This window comes from Scatophagus argus, chromosome 22 (assembly GCF_020382885.2).
Source record: "Scatophagus argus isolate fScaArg1 chromosome 22, fScaArg1.pri, whole genome shotgun sequence".
In the NCBI taxonomy this organism is placed as follows: Eukaryota; Metazoa; Chordata; class Actinopteri; family Scatophagidae; genus Scatophagus; species Scatophagus argus.
The window spans coordinates 15,933,021-15,952,162 of NC_058514.1; the positions used below are offsets into that span (position 1 = coordinate 15,933,021).

General features: G+C 40.2%; 1 protein-coding gene across 1 annotated transcript; it reads left to right on the forward strand.

Annotated features, from left to right (window-relative positions):
- The first annotated feature begins 95 nt into the window (after window positions 1-95).
- Window positions 96-17,603, forward strand: ttll12 (tubulin tyrosine ligase-like family, member 12). The gene is made up of 14 exons (XM_046379151.1): window positions 96-307; window positions 1,115-1,287; window positions 1,715-1,913; window positions 2,538-2,697; window positions 3,444-3,577; window positions 3,795-3,871; window positions 4,820-4,936; window positions 8,392-8,586; window positions 8,789-8,900; window positions 12,033-12,184; window positions 12,856-12,937; window positions 13,384-13,452; window positions 14,889-15,027; window positions 17,113-17,603. The coding sequence occupies exons 1-14, from the start codon at window positions 167-169 to the stop codon at window positions 17,262-17,264; spliced, it is 1,902 nt and encodes a 633-aa protein (XP_046235107.1). The 5' UTR covers window positions 96-166; the 3' UTR covers window positions 17,265-17,603.
- Window positions 17,604-19,142: the final 1,539 nt, after the last annotated feature.

Sequence of the window (19,142 nt, forward strand, 5' to 3'; positions counted from 1 at the left end):
AATATATTAATGTAAAAATGTTGATTCATTCGGTTTAAAATTCCTCTCATGTCGACCAGAAGCAGATAGGGCGATCTACAGCTCTCCCACAATGCACTGCAGGCGTAGCTGTCAGATTCCTTCCGGGTTGATCAAACCACCTCCACGTGAGTGATATTCTGTCGTAATGTCAACAAGTCCTGTTATTATGAATGGAGACGAGGACGAGGAGTTCACGGTGTTTGTGGGCCTGCATGCCGGCGCCCTGCAGTGCGCAGGAATACCCCAAATCTACTGGAGGAGCCTGCATCACAAAATCACCAACGAGGTTTATTTTTTGCTAACTATTTTTGTTAAACTTATTCACAACAAAGCGCCGTGTCGCGCGTGCTATGGTGTGATAAGGTGTAATACTTAAGTTTCAGTAAATGAATACCAGCTGAGGAATAATCGCCATTGATTTCTTTCATCCATTTTTCTCATGACATCACAGACACGGCAGGATTCCTGAACAAGACCAGATTATATGATAATAAAGCTGCTAGTTATGACAAATGTTAGGCCCTTTACTTAACGTCATCACGACTCTGGCCTTACGAGCCGCTACCGAGTTTACATCCGCGAGTATTGCATGTTAATTAATCACTTTGTCCAGTTCTCTCGCAAGGGGCGATCTCATTCCAAACTCGCTTACAAATTCTAATGGTTTGGATTTTTCCTTCATTGTTTGCAAATATACACATCTGTTAGAACATGGCTAAAAACATATACCAAATTACATTGTTACGTGATAAATTCGGCATATAATTTAGGGACTATTCAACATTCTGTTTCAATGAAATATCTACCTTTATAGTTGATTAACGCGCCTTCTTTGGTGCCTGCCTGCCTGTTTGGTATTTGAACCGTATGCATAGGAGAGAAAGCAACTTTGAAATTAGTGACAAGTGCTGTTTCTTAGTTTATTTGCTCTACGTCGACTTGAAGAGTAGAGCGAACAAAATACTAAACGCCTTAAAGTCGGTAATGTTGGTGGTGTAAAGGTGTCGAGCAAGCAAACTTTAAATTAATAAATTCTACAATGGAGTCTGGTGAAGAAATGAGAAAACGGGCTCCTGTCCTCTCTGTGTCATAGATTTATGATGCTGGCGAAGTTTTCGGAATCATGCAGTTCCAACAAGAAGACGATGGCGACGGGGAGAACGAGGAAAATGAAGAGAAGAAGAAGAAGGACAATCCTGGGGCAGTTATTAGCTGTAAAGTGGTTGTGACCCGGGAGACTGGGCTGCAATCTTCAGAGCCGTCCAGGTGAGGGCGCCAGAGCCACAAAAACCCAAGAAGACAGGAGGAGGATTTAGCAGTATTTCATGGAACCCCAAAGCGTTTAGTGTTAAATAATGAAGTAAAAAAAAAAAAAAAAAGACATTATGAAATTAATAATCTGTAACTACACAATTAAATGACCAAGTTGTGGATAAACTGTAGACCATATTAAAGCCACAACAAATTACTATGGCATGTTGTTTTATAATGTATTATTAGGCTTTAAGCTGGGTGAGGAGCAACCACACTCCATTCACCCACGCACTCGTGTAATGGTGTTCCACATGTCCACAATTATTTATTCAGCAGTTATTAAATAGCAAAGGTCTATAAATAAATCTCACAATGAAACTACACAATTATGGATTTAACGTTTTAAGTGAAAATGAACTTCTGTCCTGTGTTGCTGAAGTGTTTTCCTGGTGGATCACGCCTGGACGTACCGTGTGGACCACGCCCGTGAGCAGCTGGAGCAGGTCCCCGGCCTGCTGCCTAGAATGGCTGCCCTCATGGGGGTGGATTTCCACGGTGAGGCCCCAGACCCAGACACGGTGGAGCTGGTTTTGGAGCGCATGTGGAAATATAACCAGACATATCACCTCTCCCAGGGGGTGAGAAGAGAAATTACTTTTGTATGAGTCTATACATTGTTTTTTGATTTTGTGTTTTTTTTCATCCTACACATTGTATATTGCAGCATTTGATATCTTTAACATTGTTTACAGATGTCAGTGTTTGTGGTTTTCAAAAACTAAGACAGCAGTACACTTAAGAGCTGTCTAGCTCGTATTCCTGTGAGGACTGAATTCACAGAAACGCAGAAAAAGAAAATCTGGTTATCTACTCGCCCTCATGGTGATGGAAAGTTAGCTGAAGTGTCTTCACAGTCCACAGGATATTTCTGCAGCTTCACAGCAAACAGTGATTTAATTTATTTGCAACATACTCTTAAACGAATGAAGAAGATGGGGACAGCATAAAAAAACCCAAAACGTAACGTTTATACAGCGTAATCCTACTCTCCAGAAGCTCTGAAATCCCAAATTAAGTTGAAAAGATGCTATTTGAGGGGAGGGTTTATATAATGACTGAATTTTGTTTTTTGATTGAACTGTTTCTTTGATGGAACTCGATAAAAAGGCCAAAGCGGGAAAACTAAGCAGACATGAGCAAAATTATTGTTGTCTCTCTGTCCTTCTGCACTTCACTCTTCTCTTGTTGTGCTTTCTCGTCAGTCTGCAGAGGAGAAGGTTCCAGTGTGGTACATCATGGATGAGTTTGGCTCCCAGGTGCAGCACTCTGACCAGCCCAGCTGTGGCATGGCTCCCTTCTTCTACATTCAGGGCCAGCTGGCCTACTCTGTGCTCTGGCCTCTGCAGGACCTGCAGGAAGGAGGTGAAAGAAGACGTACATGCACAAACGCCGCCACAGATAGTGATCAAGAAGAATGAAGTTTAAGGGATAAGTCTGGTGATTTTTGGTCGACGCAGCCTTTTATATTATATTCCACTGTGCCTCAGTAACAACCTCAGTAGCGCAGCCTTCTTTAGTTTTGAGCCTGGAGGGACGAACAGCCTGCTAAGATCTCAGTTGTCAAGTTCCCTTGCAGATGTAATTCCCTGTGGTAGAAATTTATGAAGTGAAGGGATGTCTAGAGACACTAGGAATGCTTTATGTTAGGGAGACTGCCTGTCTTAGAGGTACAGATAACATAAGGCCTTGAAGAAATTCCAGACTCCGTTGATAACACTGACTGAGAAAGGGCATTGAGAGTTAACCTCCTCCCAGTCTTTGTCATTCTTGATTTAATGATGTATCAGCTTTTGGTGTGTGAGCGTGTGCATGCATCCTGTGTTCATCAAAAACAAGACTGGCCAGAAGTTTTCCACATCACCACTGCTGAAAATAGTTCTCTGATAATGTAACATTTATAAAAAAAAAAAACAAAAACCCTAACAAACAAAAAAAACTACAGTAACCAGGTGATTCAGGAAATGACTGAGCCTTTTTGATTTGATATTGATATTGATACTGATACATTAAGAGTGGGGACCAGTGGGGTTGGAGCCAACAGCCACAAAGAGTAGGAAGGGGAGAAAAAATTGAGATTTCCACGCAGCAAAATCTTTCTATTTCCACAGATGAAGTAACACGAGATTACACCTATGGAGAGACAAACTCCCTGGTGAGGCAATGTCGACTGTTACCATGGATACCTGTTGATCTAGAGCAGGTCAGCGGCTTCACCACTGAGCCCCTGGACTCCTATTACGAGGTGAGGTCTTTGTCAGACACACCACAAATTACTTCCCCCTGATAACTTTGCATTTGAAAGTTTGATCTTGATATGTTTATGGCCAAAATGTCACGGCAAAACGAAGAAGAAATCTTTTGGATTCCAGATAGAAAAATAAATGCATCACCAAATGTAAATGACTTTCTGCGTACCTCACAAAGTCTCTTTCACTGTTCTTTGTGTTTGTTTCTCCTAGAACATTGCACAGGAGAACAAGGAGCAGCTTCCTGTGGAGATCCAACCTTACACCGTGCCTGAGGACAAAATGCTCAAGTAAGTATCTCTTCAGCTTCAGCTTCATTTTGCTAAATCTATAGCTACACTTTTCTCCAAACATTCAAGTTTCCAGTTTGGTCTCCAGCAAGTTCTGGTTTTTGTAAGATCATACAAAATTGGATACAAATGGAAGACATCCATCCATCCATCTTCTTCCGCTTCATCCGGGACCTGGTCGCAGGGGCAGCAGCTTGAGCAGGGATACCCAGACTTCCCTCTCCCCAGACACTTCCTCCAGCTCTTCCAGGTGGACCACAAGGTGTTCCCAGGCCAGCCGAGTGACATAGTCCCTCCAGCATGTCCTGGGTCTTCCTTGGGGCCTCCTCCCCAGGAAGGCGTTCAGGGGGCATCCGAAACAGATGCCCGAGCCACCTCAACTGGCTCCTCTCGATGTGGAGGAGCAGCGGCTCTACTCCGAGCTCCTCCCGGGTGACAGAGCTCCTCACCCTATCCCTAAGGGAGCACCCCGCCACCCTGCGAAGAAACCTCGTTTCAGCCGCTTGTATCCGAGATCTCGTTCTTTCGGTCATGACCCAAAGTTCGTGACCATAGGTGAGGGTAGGAACGTAGACTGACCGGTAAATTGAGACCTACAGTTGGAATACATATGTATGAATATAGGAATATATGCAGTGTATGATAAGCATACATGTCTTAGAAGATTTTATTTTCTAAAATTCCACCACAGTGCTAATTAGCAAATGTTAGCATAATAACACACTAAATTAAGATCAAACCCACACATGAAGACTATAAGACCAGAGTAATTAAAAGTTATTAGTCTCTAGTGTCGCAAGGCTGCATTCCTGCAGTCTTCTTCTATTTGTTTGTTTTTCATTCATGCATTTTTCTGTAAGCCACAACATTACATAAAAATGTGTTGCCTTCGTGGTTTCAGCGATGCCTTTAGAGTGATCTTTACATTGTTCTCCGCTTTGTTTTCAGGGTTTACTCTGAAATGTCACAAGTAACAAACAACCTGACGGATCCACGATTCCAGATGACAGAGGAAGAGGAGGAGGCCGACATCATGTGGAAGTATAATCACATCAAGGACTACAGGTTAGCGATAAAGCAACATGCACACAACATGTGTGTGTGACTCAGCCAGTGTAGGAGAATGAGAGCCAAGCCTGTTTTGAGAACAGAACAGATAAACAGAACAGAGAAGAAACACCTGGAAATATGAGAGCACAACGGCCACAGGTCACAATGACCTGGACTGGTGTTGGACTGGCGTTACGTTCAGGAAAGAGCAAAAGTTCACACACACACACACACACACACACATATGTAGAGACAGGTTTTTTAACACACTTGTTGTTGAGCTGTTGCCTAGATATGGCAATGTACCAGTGCCATATTCGAGGGCGTTTACTGCCCAGCTCTCCAAAGTTCAAGATAAACGAAACTGAGGAGAAGATGGCACGCACACACACACACACGCACGCACGCACGCACGCACGCACGCACACAGACAGACCTTGTTACTGATACATGTGACAGTATAAAATGGGATGTGTTGTACTCTTGAATGGTTGGATTCCTCCACCTGAGCACCCATGTGTCTCAACTATCTGATTCTTCAGATCCGTATCTTTCTGCCACAACAATACAAGATCAATATTGTGAGAAGTTACCTTAGTTTTGAGTTATTGGTACATATGTTATCATGGATAATCCAATTTGGCCGTCCACTAACTGGCTGTACAATTTAGTTTGAACTATAAAGTTAAAATCACATCTGCAGAGACGGATGTAAATGTCTTTGTTATAGCTTTGCAGAGGAGCCGACATGTAAACCTCTGAGCTGAAAATTAAAATTCGGTTTGTTTTTACTTAGAGCCGTGTTTCAGTGTTGACAAATGGACATCAGAAACATAAAGTATAAATGATTTTAGGTCAAAGAGTTAATACTCCCTAAGTTTCATTCTCTAGCTTACTGTGATCAGAATGAACACTACGCTAAGGGGAGGGGATAATGTGTAAAATAATAAGTGCTTTTTAGTCAAAGCAAACCACTACCCCATCCCCTTGTTACTTGTTGTTTTCACGCCTGAATGACGTATCTCAAGACACTCTACCAAATACAGTACTGCTGAGTTGCACTTGTTTGACAGTATTCAGCTGTTAGATTACTCCTCCCATCTGTTGTGTTATGTAAAAAAAAAAAAATTAGTTTACGCTATGGTCTGACAACATACATGTATGACTCATTTCCTCCACGCACATCCTGTCAAAAGCATTGAACAGTGCATCAGCAACTCATTATTTCACTTAGGATAGATCAAAGACACTGAGCACTGAAATATCTTATCTGCTGTCCTAATTCTAAAACACTGGATGGTTTCAGGCATAGATTAGTATATTGAGGTCATATTATATTTATTTCAATGCATTGCACACATCTTCTCCAGGACAACTATTTAGCCTCACGGTTTTGTCTTGCTTTAATCTTTCTTTACAGTTTTTATCATTAACATTAGATCATAACCTTGTGGTAAATTTAGCATTTGAAGTGTATCAAGTTTGAGAATATAATCATGTTTTGTGCTGCAAAATGTACGCCAGTTAGACACACAGCGTTCCACATACAGTGTGGAGGCGTGCTGTGAGATTTATACCCCGAGTGACATATACTGTGTGCTAAAGTCACGTGTTCTATGACATATTCTGTTTGTGTGCTTAAAAACGTATACCGTGTGTTTTAAAATATTAAAAAATATATATATTAAGTAGAGGATAGTAGATGAGAGTTCAGGATTGGAGAATTGGGAATATCTGAAGAAGACCTTAGGAAGAAAATCGTGGAAAGCCCCGAAATTACTGGAGGCAGTCGGGGAGGGGGAGAACAAGCAGTGTTCAAGGGAAGTTCAGAAAGAGCCTCCATGGGCATCGTGCCATTCCAGTTAGATCTGGAAGGTAAGGGTTTGTGCACAACACAGGCACCGGCAAGAAAAGTGACGCCACCACCACAACCACCACCCTAGGAAATTGTTAACAAGTGATAACAATGATACCATTAGTTGTGGGCCAGTTATCAATTATCTATCTTTCTCGTTTTTTTGTTGTTGTTTTTTTTTGTTGTTGTTTTTCAAAAAAGAAGCCACAGGATGAGCATTCATGTGAGGCTGTATGCAAGATTCCATCACATTATACACAACATCCCAACGTTTTTGAAATCGGAGCGATAGATAAAGAACACAGAGCACAGGAAGGATTTTATTATTTGTTATCCTAATTCTAAATTGTTGGAAGGATTCATGCCCCACAAACCAGACCTTGTCCTTTTCACATAATTACCAAATCTTTGCTCTCCTTCAAAGACACAATGGCTTCCCACTGCTCGTGATACGTAGGAATGGTTCAATTTAAAGGTGCGCTGATTGCAATGTTCTTGACGGTTCCAATTTCCAGTTTTTCTCTAAGTGTGAGCTGCCGATATAGATTTTTGCTGATTCCAACTTTCTTTCTAAAAATGCTAATTAACAGCACATACAAGCAAAAATCAGCTTTTCTTCAATGCAGAATTTTACTTTCATCGTAAAAGAAATTATTAAGCTTTGCATTTTCCTCTCAAAATAAAGTGCTCTGCAACTGGAAAGAGCTACAAATAACAATTAACTGAAAATGAGTTGGTCATCTAACTTTATCTGACATGTTTACTTTACCAAACAAAAGCAGGTGCAACAGATTTATATAACAAACAAATGTCAGTTACTTATATCATTTTACAGTATAGTTATAAATTCACCAGCTCTGAGGTAATTTATCAGATTTCTGGAGCCTCTATTCTCAACTATGGAGACCGTTGGATCATCCAGGGCCATAAATTCATGAATTCCATAATTTTCTTTGCAATTGCTTTAGTCTTTTCACTTCTCTTACCAAGGAAACATATCAGAGGCTGTTGGCTTGTGTCTGGCTTTGCGTTTTGGCTAGCTTTAGCTTTAGCCGCTTTTCCTCTGTTAGCTTCTTCAAACTGGACACGTTCAGCTGGGTGATGGTGTTTTATAAGTGTCTCTGTTTGTGGCTCTCAGTGTTTTCATGGTAGCCCCCTACAGTTTACTCAGACCTTACACGTATTACAAATTGTGAGCTTTGTGTCTTCTTCACTCACAGTGAAGAACGTCCACTCTAAAGACATGTTAGCATGTGGCTGTAAGTAATATAAATAGGACTACTGTGTGTCTACAGCTGTCCTTGTACACGCCTGTTTTGGAGAGTAATCTGTGCCTGACCTGCTGTGTGTTTAACCTCACAATCCAGGCTGTGCGCCAAGTGTGTGTGCTATACACCGACTTTCATCTGTGTGAAACTGATTGTGGAATGAGATACCCAATCAGTGCCTTCTGGGCCTGCCTCTGGTCTTTCATTAAAGTCAAACTCAAATTCATGGCTTCATTTTGACTAAAATTCAACACCTCTGTGACGGATAGCACAGGTTTTTTTATATATATATATATATAATTCTCTCCAAATGGACTTGCATATATAAAAAACAACTTCTCTCACAGGAAGCTGAGCGAGGAGCGACCTCATGTGATGCTTAACCAGTTTCCCTGTGAGAGCATTGTCACTGTGAAGGACTGCCTGGCCGCTGTGGCCCGCAGAGTCAAAGGCGGCCCAGCACCCGATTGGCTACCAGAAACCTTCAACCTCCAAACCGAGCTGCCGCAGTTCATCAAGCATTATCAGCTGAGACAACAAAGGTTGGAATTTTAAGATTTTTACTGATCATTAATTATGATATTTTTGTTCAAAACTGATTTTATTACAAAGTTCAGAGCACATGAGACGCCAGCTTAAGATGAAATTAAATTGTTTGGTTGTTGCTGGTGAAATGTCTGAGACTCACAGTGTTCCCTGTAGTTTATTGTTAGACTAGCTAAGATGTCTCCTTGTGTTTTTAAGTGGAGAGGATAACCACTGGATTTGTAAGCCCTGGAACCTGGCCCGTGGTCTAGACACACACATCACCAACAACCTGGACTACATTATCAGACAAAGAGAGAGTACACCAAAGGTGCCAACACACATACATATACACATACACCACGAGACCTCTTTGCCTAAGTGGATGCACATGCTACAAAAGGCAACACAGATGTCTCGTTTCAGTTGACTAAACCAAATGTTTCTCGCAGTTAAATAAACAGAAGAGAGAATAGAGGTACACTTCTTGTCAAACTCAGTGTGACAGTTTTACTTTCTTTTTTTGAAACTGTTTTATTTGTTTTTTTGTTTGTTTTTTACTTACAGGATCAAATCGACCACTCCGTTAAGAGGTATTACAACACCAGTCCAGCCGTGTATCAGGATTAAAATCGACTTTAGTCTGTGCAGCAACCCTAATCTGTAGTTTATATTCAACCATTACTTTGATCCAAACATTCCAAACATAGGAAATATTTAAGAAAAATGGTGTCTACCTATAACATACATGGACAGGACATGTGGAAATATGATATAAAATATAATATAAATAATATAAAATATAATAATATTCCAAGACCTAAGTATATTCTAACAGTATGTCTCAGGGAGCACTCCACCTGCCACTGGCCTGTGTTGGCTGAGGTCAATAATACAGCTTCATTTGGTTTTCAGAACTTTTCCATATATAAATATCAGATAATTATTTTGGTGGGACAGCATCAATCAGTTTTTTTTTATGAAATTGGTTCAGTTTCCTCATTCACTAAACTTTCAACAAAAGTTTTGTGGGGGATACACTTCCAGATTTTGATGATGTAGTGTCTGCAGTTCAGTATGCTTCATATTTAGATAGGGGTCCTCACCTCCAAAGATATACATTACATAGGGTGAGGGCATCTTTCTCCCCCCCTCTCGGTTTCAATGTAGTGAAAAACGTCAAATGTAGTGAAAAACATTGGAAAAAGCCAGCAAGTCCACCTACGGGTACACAAGTCCAGCTACAGATTATTCTGTAGCATTGTGATTTTTTTTTTTTTTTTTTTTTTTTTGTGTATCCAGTTTTTTGATGACACAACAAATGAAGATAGGGTAGGTCTATATGCACCCTATATTGCATTACATTGGTTTGCACTATAGCAAGCAGAGCAGCAAGTAACAAGTAGTGATGCTGTGCAAATGCCCAGTGCCTTGTGATAATATGAAGCAGTCATGCTGTGCAAAAAAAAGTACACCTGGTAGAGAGCCAGTGAATTATGTAACCTCACAACTGTGAACTTGTGTAACTTCACAGCTGTAAAGGTGCCAATGAACTCTGTAATCTTACTGTAGACTCTTTACAACCCTAAAGGAGCATTTCACCTTACTTTGAATTGAACTGATTTCATGTGACAGACTCATGTCCATAACCATACAGAACAAGACAAATAGTAAAAATATAAAAATTACACAAACACAAATAAAAAGAATTAAATCACATACAGACATTTCAACCAATGCATCCTCAGTCTGGATGTGTAACGACAACAACTCACAATGGGATTTGAGAGTGCAACCATGATACTGTGGGTGGATTCATCCTGTGTTTGCCTGTGCATATAACTTACAGCACTGTCTGTATATATCATCATCATCATTCATGTCATCTGTAATACAATGACCAAAGTATTTAATCTTCTTACAGACCTCAAGACTGTTATTAGACAGTTTGAACACAGGGAAATTGAGCCATTTGTCCTGTTTGGTTCTATATATTAAAACAGCACTTTTGCTGGAATTATATTTTATATCATATTCCACACCATAGTCAGAACATACATTAAGAAGCAGCTGCAGCCCAGTACTACTCAGACTAAAGGTGACTAGGTCATCTGCATACATAAGGTGACTCACCAGCATGCCAACTTTCATACATCCAGTGCTGCAAGCTCTCAGCTGCCTAAATCCACCATCATATAGATTAAATTCCTCCCTGCCTGACACCATTGGATACTCTAAAGTGGACAGATATACTACCCTCCTATCTGATGTGCATCTTCTGGTTGGTGTACCAGTAGGCAAGTATCCTCACAATATACCCAGGCACTCACAACCCTTGCTTTAATTTAATAAAAAGCTGCTTATGATTCACTCGATCAAACGCTTTGGGGGCATCAATAAAAAGCACATGAGAACAGTTGAATTTTTAGCCCTATACAAATTCACTATTTCCTTAAGAGCATAAATGCAAATGTCTGCCGTGCTTTGGCTTAAAGCCAGACTGATTATCAAGGGAAGAGATATACCCACCATCTCTATCAAGGAGGATTCTGGTTGCGAGTTGGGAACAATAAAATACCTATCTTACCCTTTTTATAAGATAAGAGTCTTTATTGTCATTGCACAGTCGTACAGTGTACATTAGTACAACGAAATTGGGGCACAGCTCTTTTCTTCGTCCTCCCCACATCTATACGACACTAATGACCCCTGATGAGCCCTTGATAACCCCCCTGATGACATGGCAACAGTCGTAAAACTTTCAAACTGAGTCTGACAAGAAGCATACCCCTGTTTTCTCTAACAGACAACACACCGGAAGAGGAAAAATGTTTGCCTCTGAAAAGAATGCTTTAATGGGGGACAACAGGGAACTGACATTCATGCTCAGAACTGGGTGAAGGCCAATGTGCTCCCATGAGCTACAGAGGTTTTGTTTGTCGTGCATGATAAGGACAATTGGAGTTCTCATTTGACAGATTTGTTAATTCATGGTTTGGGTGTATTCACTTGTTCCCGTCCCCTGACATCCAGCTGTCCTACAATTCATTCAAAATGGCTTTGAATGGCTGATTCCATACGTTAGGCATAGATATATTTTGTACAACTTCCTGATATGGCAGCTGTGGTCATCTCGTAGCCCCCTCTTGGGTTCAACGGAGTGATGTCTCGCTGCTGAATTTAGTTCAGCAAATTTACCAGCTGACAACTTGAATTTCAGGTTGTACTTTCCTCTCTGTGCTGCTTTGGCAAATAGCGTTGTGATATTGCAAGCAAAGATAACTAATAAAACAAAATGCTTCACTGTGTTAAAGGTAACCATAACCAGTGTCTAAATGAGGCCAGCATTTACCAGTCAAAACCTTTAGCTACACTGGCAAGTAAAAGCGACTCAGCCTTTAATGAATGTGTTCCTCTTTGATTTCCGTGTTGATTCAGGCACGTGTGTGTGTCTTTTTTGTAGGTGGTGTGTAAGTACATTGAAGATCCCGTACTGTTCAGCAGAGAGGACGTTGGGATGGTGAAGTTTGACATTCGCTACATGCTGATGCTGCGCTCTGTGCAGCCTCTGCGTCTCTACGTCTACAACGTCTTCTGGTTGCGCTTTGCTAATAGGTGCGTCATACATACACATAAATGCTTACATTAATAAGGATGGGTTGTAATACTTCTGTTATTAGAAGAACTTTTTTTCCAGCATCCAGGATCCTTTATTTATTTCACTGATAACCTCATTGACAATAGATAATTTCTTAACAGGTATATGAAAAAAAAAACCCAACTACTTTTAGAAATGTGCTAACTTAGTGACAGTGTTCTGAATAAGACTGACTGACTGACTGATTATGGCATGTGAGGCGCAACAAAGTCATGACCAGATAAATGCATCATTTGTCACATCCAGCCTCCTGGATCTTTAGTTTGACAGTAGAATTGTCTACAGCCACAGCAGCAGCATTGCAAAGATGTAATGATTGTTGTAAAGGAAGCCATATCATTTGAAAACAATATCTCAGCATTGTACAAATTAAAATTTTGCTGTGCTATAAGAGAAGTTACTTACCAAAGTCACAAGGATACATAAACTGGGAGCCATGGATATCTGTAACAATTTCACAATACTCATCATCACCTTAAGAGAGGTAGTAAAACTCTCAGTCCTCATTTTGTTTTCAAATATTAGTTTCATGAATTATTTTATAAATAATTATAATACAGTATTTATTTTTATATAAAAAGTGAATTCCTTCTGGTGCTTGGACCTAATCTTTATTTCTTCTGCCTAGACCTTTCTCCTTAGACCATTTCGATGATTACCAAAAGCACTTCACCGTCATGAACTATACAGAGGGTGTGGACCTTAAGCAGGTATTTTTTTTTTTAGCTTTTTTGACTGCTAGAACATGGCTGGCCATAGTGATTATGAAATTTAATGTCTCTGAAAGAGTAACATATATAATAAATATATTCTGCAGCCATGCTATAGCTTTTCTACTCAGAATTATTAGTTGCCTCTAGCACAAATCAATTTGAAACTTTTCTTTAATAAATTTTCATCCAGTATTATGATGGCCTAGTGCTCTAAGATGCGTACCACGTAACCATATTGTGGCCAGTTTGCCTTTGTTGCAGTAATACTCTTTCTTCCTGTGTTCCGTGTCTCTGATAACTTTTAGCTGCCAAATGAAGGCAAAAATGCCCCACTTGTAAAAATATAGAGCTTAGGGTAAGAGCAAGCTAACAAAGCTTGGATTAGCATTGTGTCAGTTAAATACAATTGTTTAGGTCCGATAACTCTGAATCTCTGTCTCTAGGTGCACTATGATGAGTTCATCCCCATGTTTGAGCAGCAATACCCAATGTATCCGTGGAAGGAGGTGGAAGTAAGTTTAGCCCTTTCTTTGGAACTTCTCCAAGAACTTCTTAAAATAAGGAAATCTTTTGAGCAGAGGGACATGCCGAATTTTAGTTGCTGGGCTGTAACCTCTGCCTTTTAACTTGCCTTATTAACAGAGGCCCACTGCTCCTGTGTGTCTCACTGCATGTTGCATGTGTGTGTTCAGTGATGGGTTAAATGCAGAGAAGAATTTTGGTGTATGTTAACATGTACTGACAATAAAGGTATGAAGAAGAAGAAAAAGAAGTATTATTGAATGTGCCAGAGCCTCTTCACCTAGGACATTGAGCATAATTGGTATGTGTTTGAAAACTGGTGCTCAGAGTTACAGGCTATTACTTTTCAGTGTTCTGTCACAGTGATTCTGTCATTTTTGCAGGGCTTATTTAGAATGTTAAGGCTTTCTCAACCATAAAGGTGTACTTAGCAGGTATTCCAGCCCACATATTGACTTTGACCGGAATACATTGGGTTAACATTCCTGTGTGTGCAGATTCATGAAAGATGCATGCTGTAAATTACATCCTAGCCTACCTCCAAGCCACGGGCGTCATCACAGAACCCTCCCACTGTGGTAGTAACACTCTCTCCTGTTCCTCTTTTGAACCACTGGAACAAGTGGAGTTGAAAATGTTGCCCTTGAAAACACCCTGTTACTTGTTTTAACCTCAGCTAAGTGTATGGTTGATATCCATGTTCTTTCTGTGCATCAGTCCTACATACAGTTTTCCCCAAGGAATACTAATGTCAGTAGCCATCCTAAGCCAGCCTCCCCTATAAAGCTGGTTGCTTTCTATTTCCTGCCTTTGTCCTCTGACTGACACCAGTGTGTGCATACTCTGTGTCCAGTACATCCGCTGTGTCAAGCGAGGTCCGAGTGCTGCAGAGGTCGCTGTATTTACATGGCAGGAAGAAGAGCTGCTTCTTTTTGGCACTAGTGATGCCTTTGTCAGGAGTGGATATGACCCTTCTCATTTATAAAAGCCTGACATGATGTTAGTTGTCATTCAAAACAAGCCTCATTAGCAAAGCGGGGGAGGTTGACAAGATATAAAGCTAAAGTTTTGGATAACTGAATAGGTGGTGTCTAGTAACCAGAGTGATGATGTACATTTTGGGTGGGGTTTTGAAGGAAATGGCTCTCCTTAAGTAACCGCAATGATTGTCCAGTCAGTGAGAATTTAGTTGGCAACAATATATTGATTAACCATAACTGATCCGAAGTCGCATTTCTGATTTTCTGATTTAAATCAGACTGCTAATCGTCCGCTGTGTCTTATGCCTCACCCAGAATGCGAACCACGTTGTCTTTAAGGACTTATTTCAAGCGTTTCCTCGTGTTATTCAGGTCTTCATTTTAATCATGTGCTTTTCTCCTGATATTATTTGACTGTCCTTCCTTCCTTCACCTACCTCTCACAGACGGAGTTGTTTAAAGCCTTCAAGGAGCTCTTCCAAGTTGCTTCATCTCGACCAGCTCCTTATGGTATTTGTCCTTATCCATCATCCCGGGCGATCTATGCTGTAGACCTCATGCTGAAGTGGAGTACAGGACAAAATGGTGAGCATCTTCATCAGCGGGGTTAAGAAACATCGGCTATCATTATGCTCTGAGTCATAGTGGATTGAAGCCAGTTTAAACTGCTGTAACTTCGCTTTTCGTCTCTGAGGGGCAAGAGGGTTTGTGGTTCTGGTCATTTTACATGGGTCAGTGTCAATCTTGAGAGGCATTCTAACACCACACAAATTAGATGCATTTAGACTACTGTACTCCCCTCAACCAGGCCCCTGTCCTTTAAGCAGTATAACTACATTAAAATTTGAGTTGATTTTTGAACCCTTGAGGAGAATTTTTATGACTTACTTGACCCAGAGATAAGATCATTCCACTCCTATTTAAACACTGTAGTTTCTTTGGCTGAACAACCTTTGAGCTTCATCATTTTGTTAATGACTCCATGCCATCAGCATGGAGTCATTAACAAAATCTTGAGAGCTGGTTAACTCATGACTGAAGGTTTATTCATTTACTTGAATATCTCATGCAGAAGCATTTATTGAAGCTGGGTCAAGGAGAATAGAGATGTACAGTACAAGAAGCTCACTTTCTGATGGGGAGTATTTAATGTGGACTAACATAATGTGGACTATATATGTGTGTGTGTATATAGATGGAAATTGTGTATGCTTTGCAGTAACAATGAGATAATGTTATACTTTTACTTCATACTTGATGTAATTAGTCTGTAACCTTAGTTGTGTACTGCTATAGTGACGAAACAATGACCTGGTGATCCTACTGCTATAGCCCCATTGTAAATAACTTCCTGGGCAAAGCATAGGGCAAGATGACATCTTGATCCCACAGGAGATTACACCCAGTCCTAAGTGCCCGAGGAACGCCCCTAAGGCATGTTTCACACCCCTCTGTGTGCCGCAGGAGTCGGCGTCTCTACTCAGAGTGTTCTTACACTTTTCTGTCTGCTGCCAGTATTGGCATCAACCCCCTGGGGTGTCCTGCATTTTGCATGCAGGCAGGAGGTTTAAGAGGTCTTGACATGATAATTTAAAACACTAAAGGACCTGGTATCTTGGTGAGAAAGCCAGGATGTGGGGCGTCTCATGTAGTTGATCACAAGGAAATTGAAATTATCATTACTATATATATATATATATATATATATATATATATTAAATTATGCCACATTTTCCTATTTGTTCTGTTTATCTGTTCGGTTCTTAGAACAGGCCTGACTCTCATTCTCCTACAACACACCCACACCCACACACACACACACACACACACACGTATATATCTCAAGCAATAAAGCAGTCATGCACACAAGCATTTAATAAGGGGGTATAAAAGGATGGGCGTTAGTGTGGGACAAACACTGTATCTGATGGAAAGGAGAAAGACATATTAAAAGTATATTCTATACTTTTTCTCTGAAAGAAGTGTGCATACGTGTGTGTGGTTTGTCTTTGGTAATGTACGGTAATGCCTGTGTGCAAGTGTATGTGTGTGAGATCATGTGTCATTTTATCTGTCAGTTGTCAACAAAACAAAAAAACAAAAAAAAAATCCCTCACATATCTGCCTCCCAACAAAGGGATATCCAGCCATAAACAACCACACTATCAAGTTCCTTTTACACCTTTTCTACCCTTTAACCACACTATCAACTCACATATTCTACCACATCTGATTTGTTTTCAGGAATCTTCACAACCATTTTGCACACGGCCATAAACAGACACCAAACCTCACCAACGAGGTTATAAATCACTTTTGGACAAAAAGCACCTTATGACAGGAGTTTTAACAGCTTTTGACTGAAAAATGATTTGGATTGATGTATATGACTTGTGCAATAACTTAACATCAGTCCGTTAAAAATGTTATAGAAGAAGAAGATTGTGTTTTTTTTGGTTTCTCACAGGCTGCATCACCGATTGATTTTTATGGGTGTTAATCAATTACTCCGTATAATGTTATTTTAATATGGATACATTCTGTGTGTGTGTATATTTAAACATACATTCTTTCATCTGAGGATATCTTTGTGTAGGAAACACCTTTTTACAACACTGTGTTTTCTGTAGTCACTTTAATCATCATTTGTCTACTCTGATCCTGGGTCAGGTGAGCGGGTCATGCAGCCTCAGATCCTGGAGTTGAACTTCAGCCCAGATTGTGCCCGGGCCTGCCTCTACCACCCCTCCTTCTACAACCATGTGTTCCAGACGCTGTTCCTGGATCAGCCCGAGCACTGCCCAGTCACAGAGATAGTATGATTAGCTCAACAGCACCAGAGAGTGTTTGCAGTTCTGTGTTTTATACAGAGATATCCACTTACCCATTTTCCTTTTTTCACTTCTTTTCACTTCCTTTACTGGTTCATTTGCTTCTTTGTGCCTCTTTCATTTTTTTTCTTACTATCTTCTTTCAAACTGTTTTAAAGAGCTTATGAAACATGTTTGCCTCTGCAGCTCAGTTCTTCAGAAATTTGGTTGCATTTTTTCATTTCGGTGAAGTGATAGTTGTTCTCAAAACAGCAAGTGTTATGAGCCTTGTGATTAAAACCAAAACACCACTGTACAAATGGGAAGCAATAAAGGACATTGTTACATAAATTGCAATTCTTTCTTAATTATGGGGCATTGTGTCGTTTTAGAGCCGAGGCTCCAGGGCACATAGATCAGAAATTTTCAAAAGTTTTTAGCTGTGTTCAATTGTTCAAGAAAACCTTCTTCTTAAGGTCCCGTAGAATCATCAACAGGAGACAGAGTTCTGAGCAGCAAAGTCTTTAATGTGGACAGAAAAGGAGAACAGTTGAGGAGCTCTCACTGGAATGGCTGGATGCTTCTTCTTTTATACCTTTGGGATTTGGATTGCCCACTCCTATTGCCCACCCCTCTAACATCTCTATTCTTAGTAATCATCTGACTGGGGATAGCTGGGGACTATCCACAGGCTTTATTTTACTTACTGCTTCACCTGCTTCTCCATTCCTAGGTTATTTCTGGGGTTTTCCACTTTTATTTTTAATATAACCATTATTTCTTGGCCTCTTTTTATAATATTTTTAAAAAATAATTGTTTTATGCAAGGTTACAATGAAATGTTCTTTTCAGGCATACAGAGGTTATAATGAGGTTACATAGACAGTGTTTACTACACAGACAGAGTTCAGACTACACAGTTGTACCTTCTAGAGTTCACAGGTCCTTTTACAGTTGTACCGTCTTAATACAGCTGTACCTTCTTAATTGCTTTTTCTTTCATCACAGTCAGAACACAGCATGACTACTTCATGTCATAAGGCATTGCATACTATAAGTTTAGCTCATCACAACTGAATTAGGAATTATACCACAACATTTAATCTTTGATGCTGTAGTAGAGGGAAAAACAGTCTGCAGGAGACAAACATCTTTCCAATGCAGTGTCCAGAATTATTTCAGTCCTCTGCTCTTTGTCTCTCTGTGCCTGTCTCTCTACATCTCCGGGGCAGGTAATCTCAAGGCCAACTCTTTGGATATTTGTGTCAACATTCTACTGTTATCAGTTTGCTGTTTGCAGCTGTGCCTTAGTGATACTGAGAGGTGTAGTTCACCACTTGTTGGCTGTATCTCATTGAATCACCCTCAGTCCCGGTGTGTATTCTAAGTATAAACTATAACCTTACCATGTATCGTCATGGAGAGACAGGTATGCAGTGATCTATGACCCTTATCTAAGATTCATATACATTGACTAGGAGAGCATTCTTAAGAATTGGCGTGGCAGTGCTCTGAGTAACATCATAAATACTTCATCATAATCTTACTTCATCTCCAAAGTCGCCTTCTCTCATCTGAATCTTCCTCCACATCCAAGAGTTGAAGAACTTGGTCCACACTAACGATGCTAACCCCTATTTTGTACGTAGTACTGCGTTTCTGAAGGTGTAAGTTGAAGTCTTCCAAAGTGTGTGACTGTAATCTTTAAATGATGAGCAGAGTCAGCAGATCAGAGAATTTATTGGGATCACAATAAGTGAAATACAACATATGAGACTGTTGACCACACGTTGATGACAAACATGTATTTGGGATATGTGCAAGTGTTTGATGTTTAATTGAGCACGTATTGATTAAAAAATTTGTATTTGGAAATTTTGCATCCTGAAG

Excerpts from the sequence above, each read along its gene's own strand:
- ttll12 (XM_046379151.1), top strand. The coding sequence starts at position 167 with ATGTCAACAAGTCCTGTTATTATGAATGGAGACGAGGACGAGGAGTTC. Across the intron at positions 1,914-2,537 it reads CATATCACCTCTCCCAGGGG|TCTGCAGAGGAGAAGGTTCC; the intron begins GTGAGAAGAGAA and ends CTTTCTCGTCAG. Across the intron at positions 15,028-17,112 it reads GTGGAGTACAGGACAAAATG|GTGAGCGGGTCATGCAGCCT; the intron begins GTGAGCATCTTC and ends ATCCTGGGTCAG.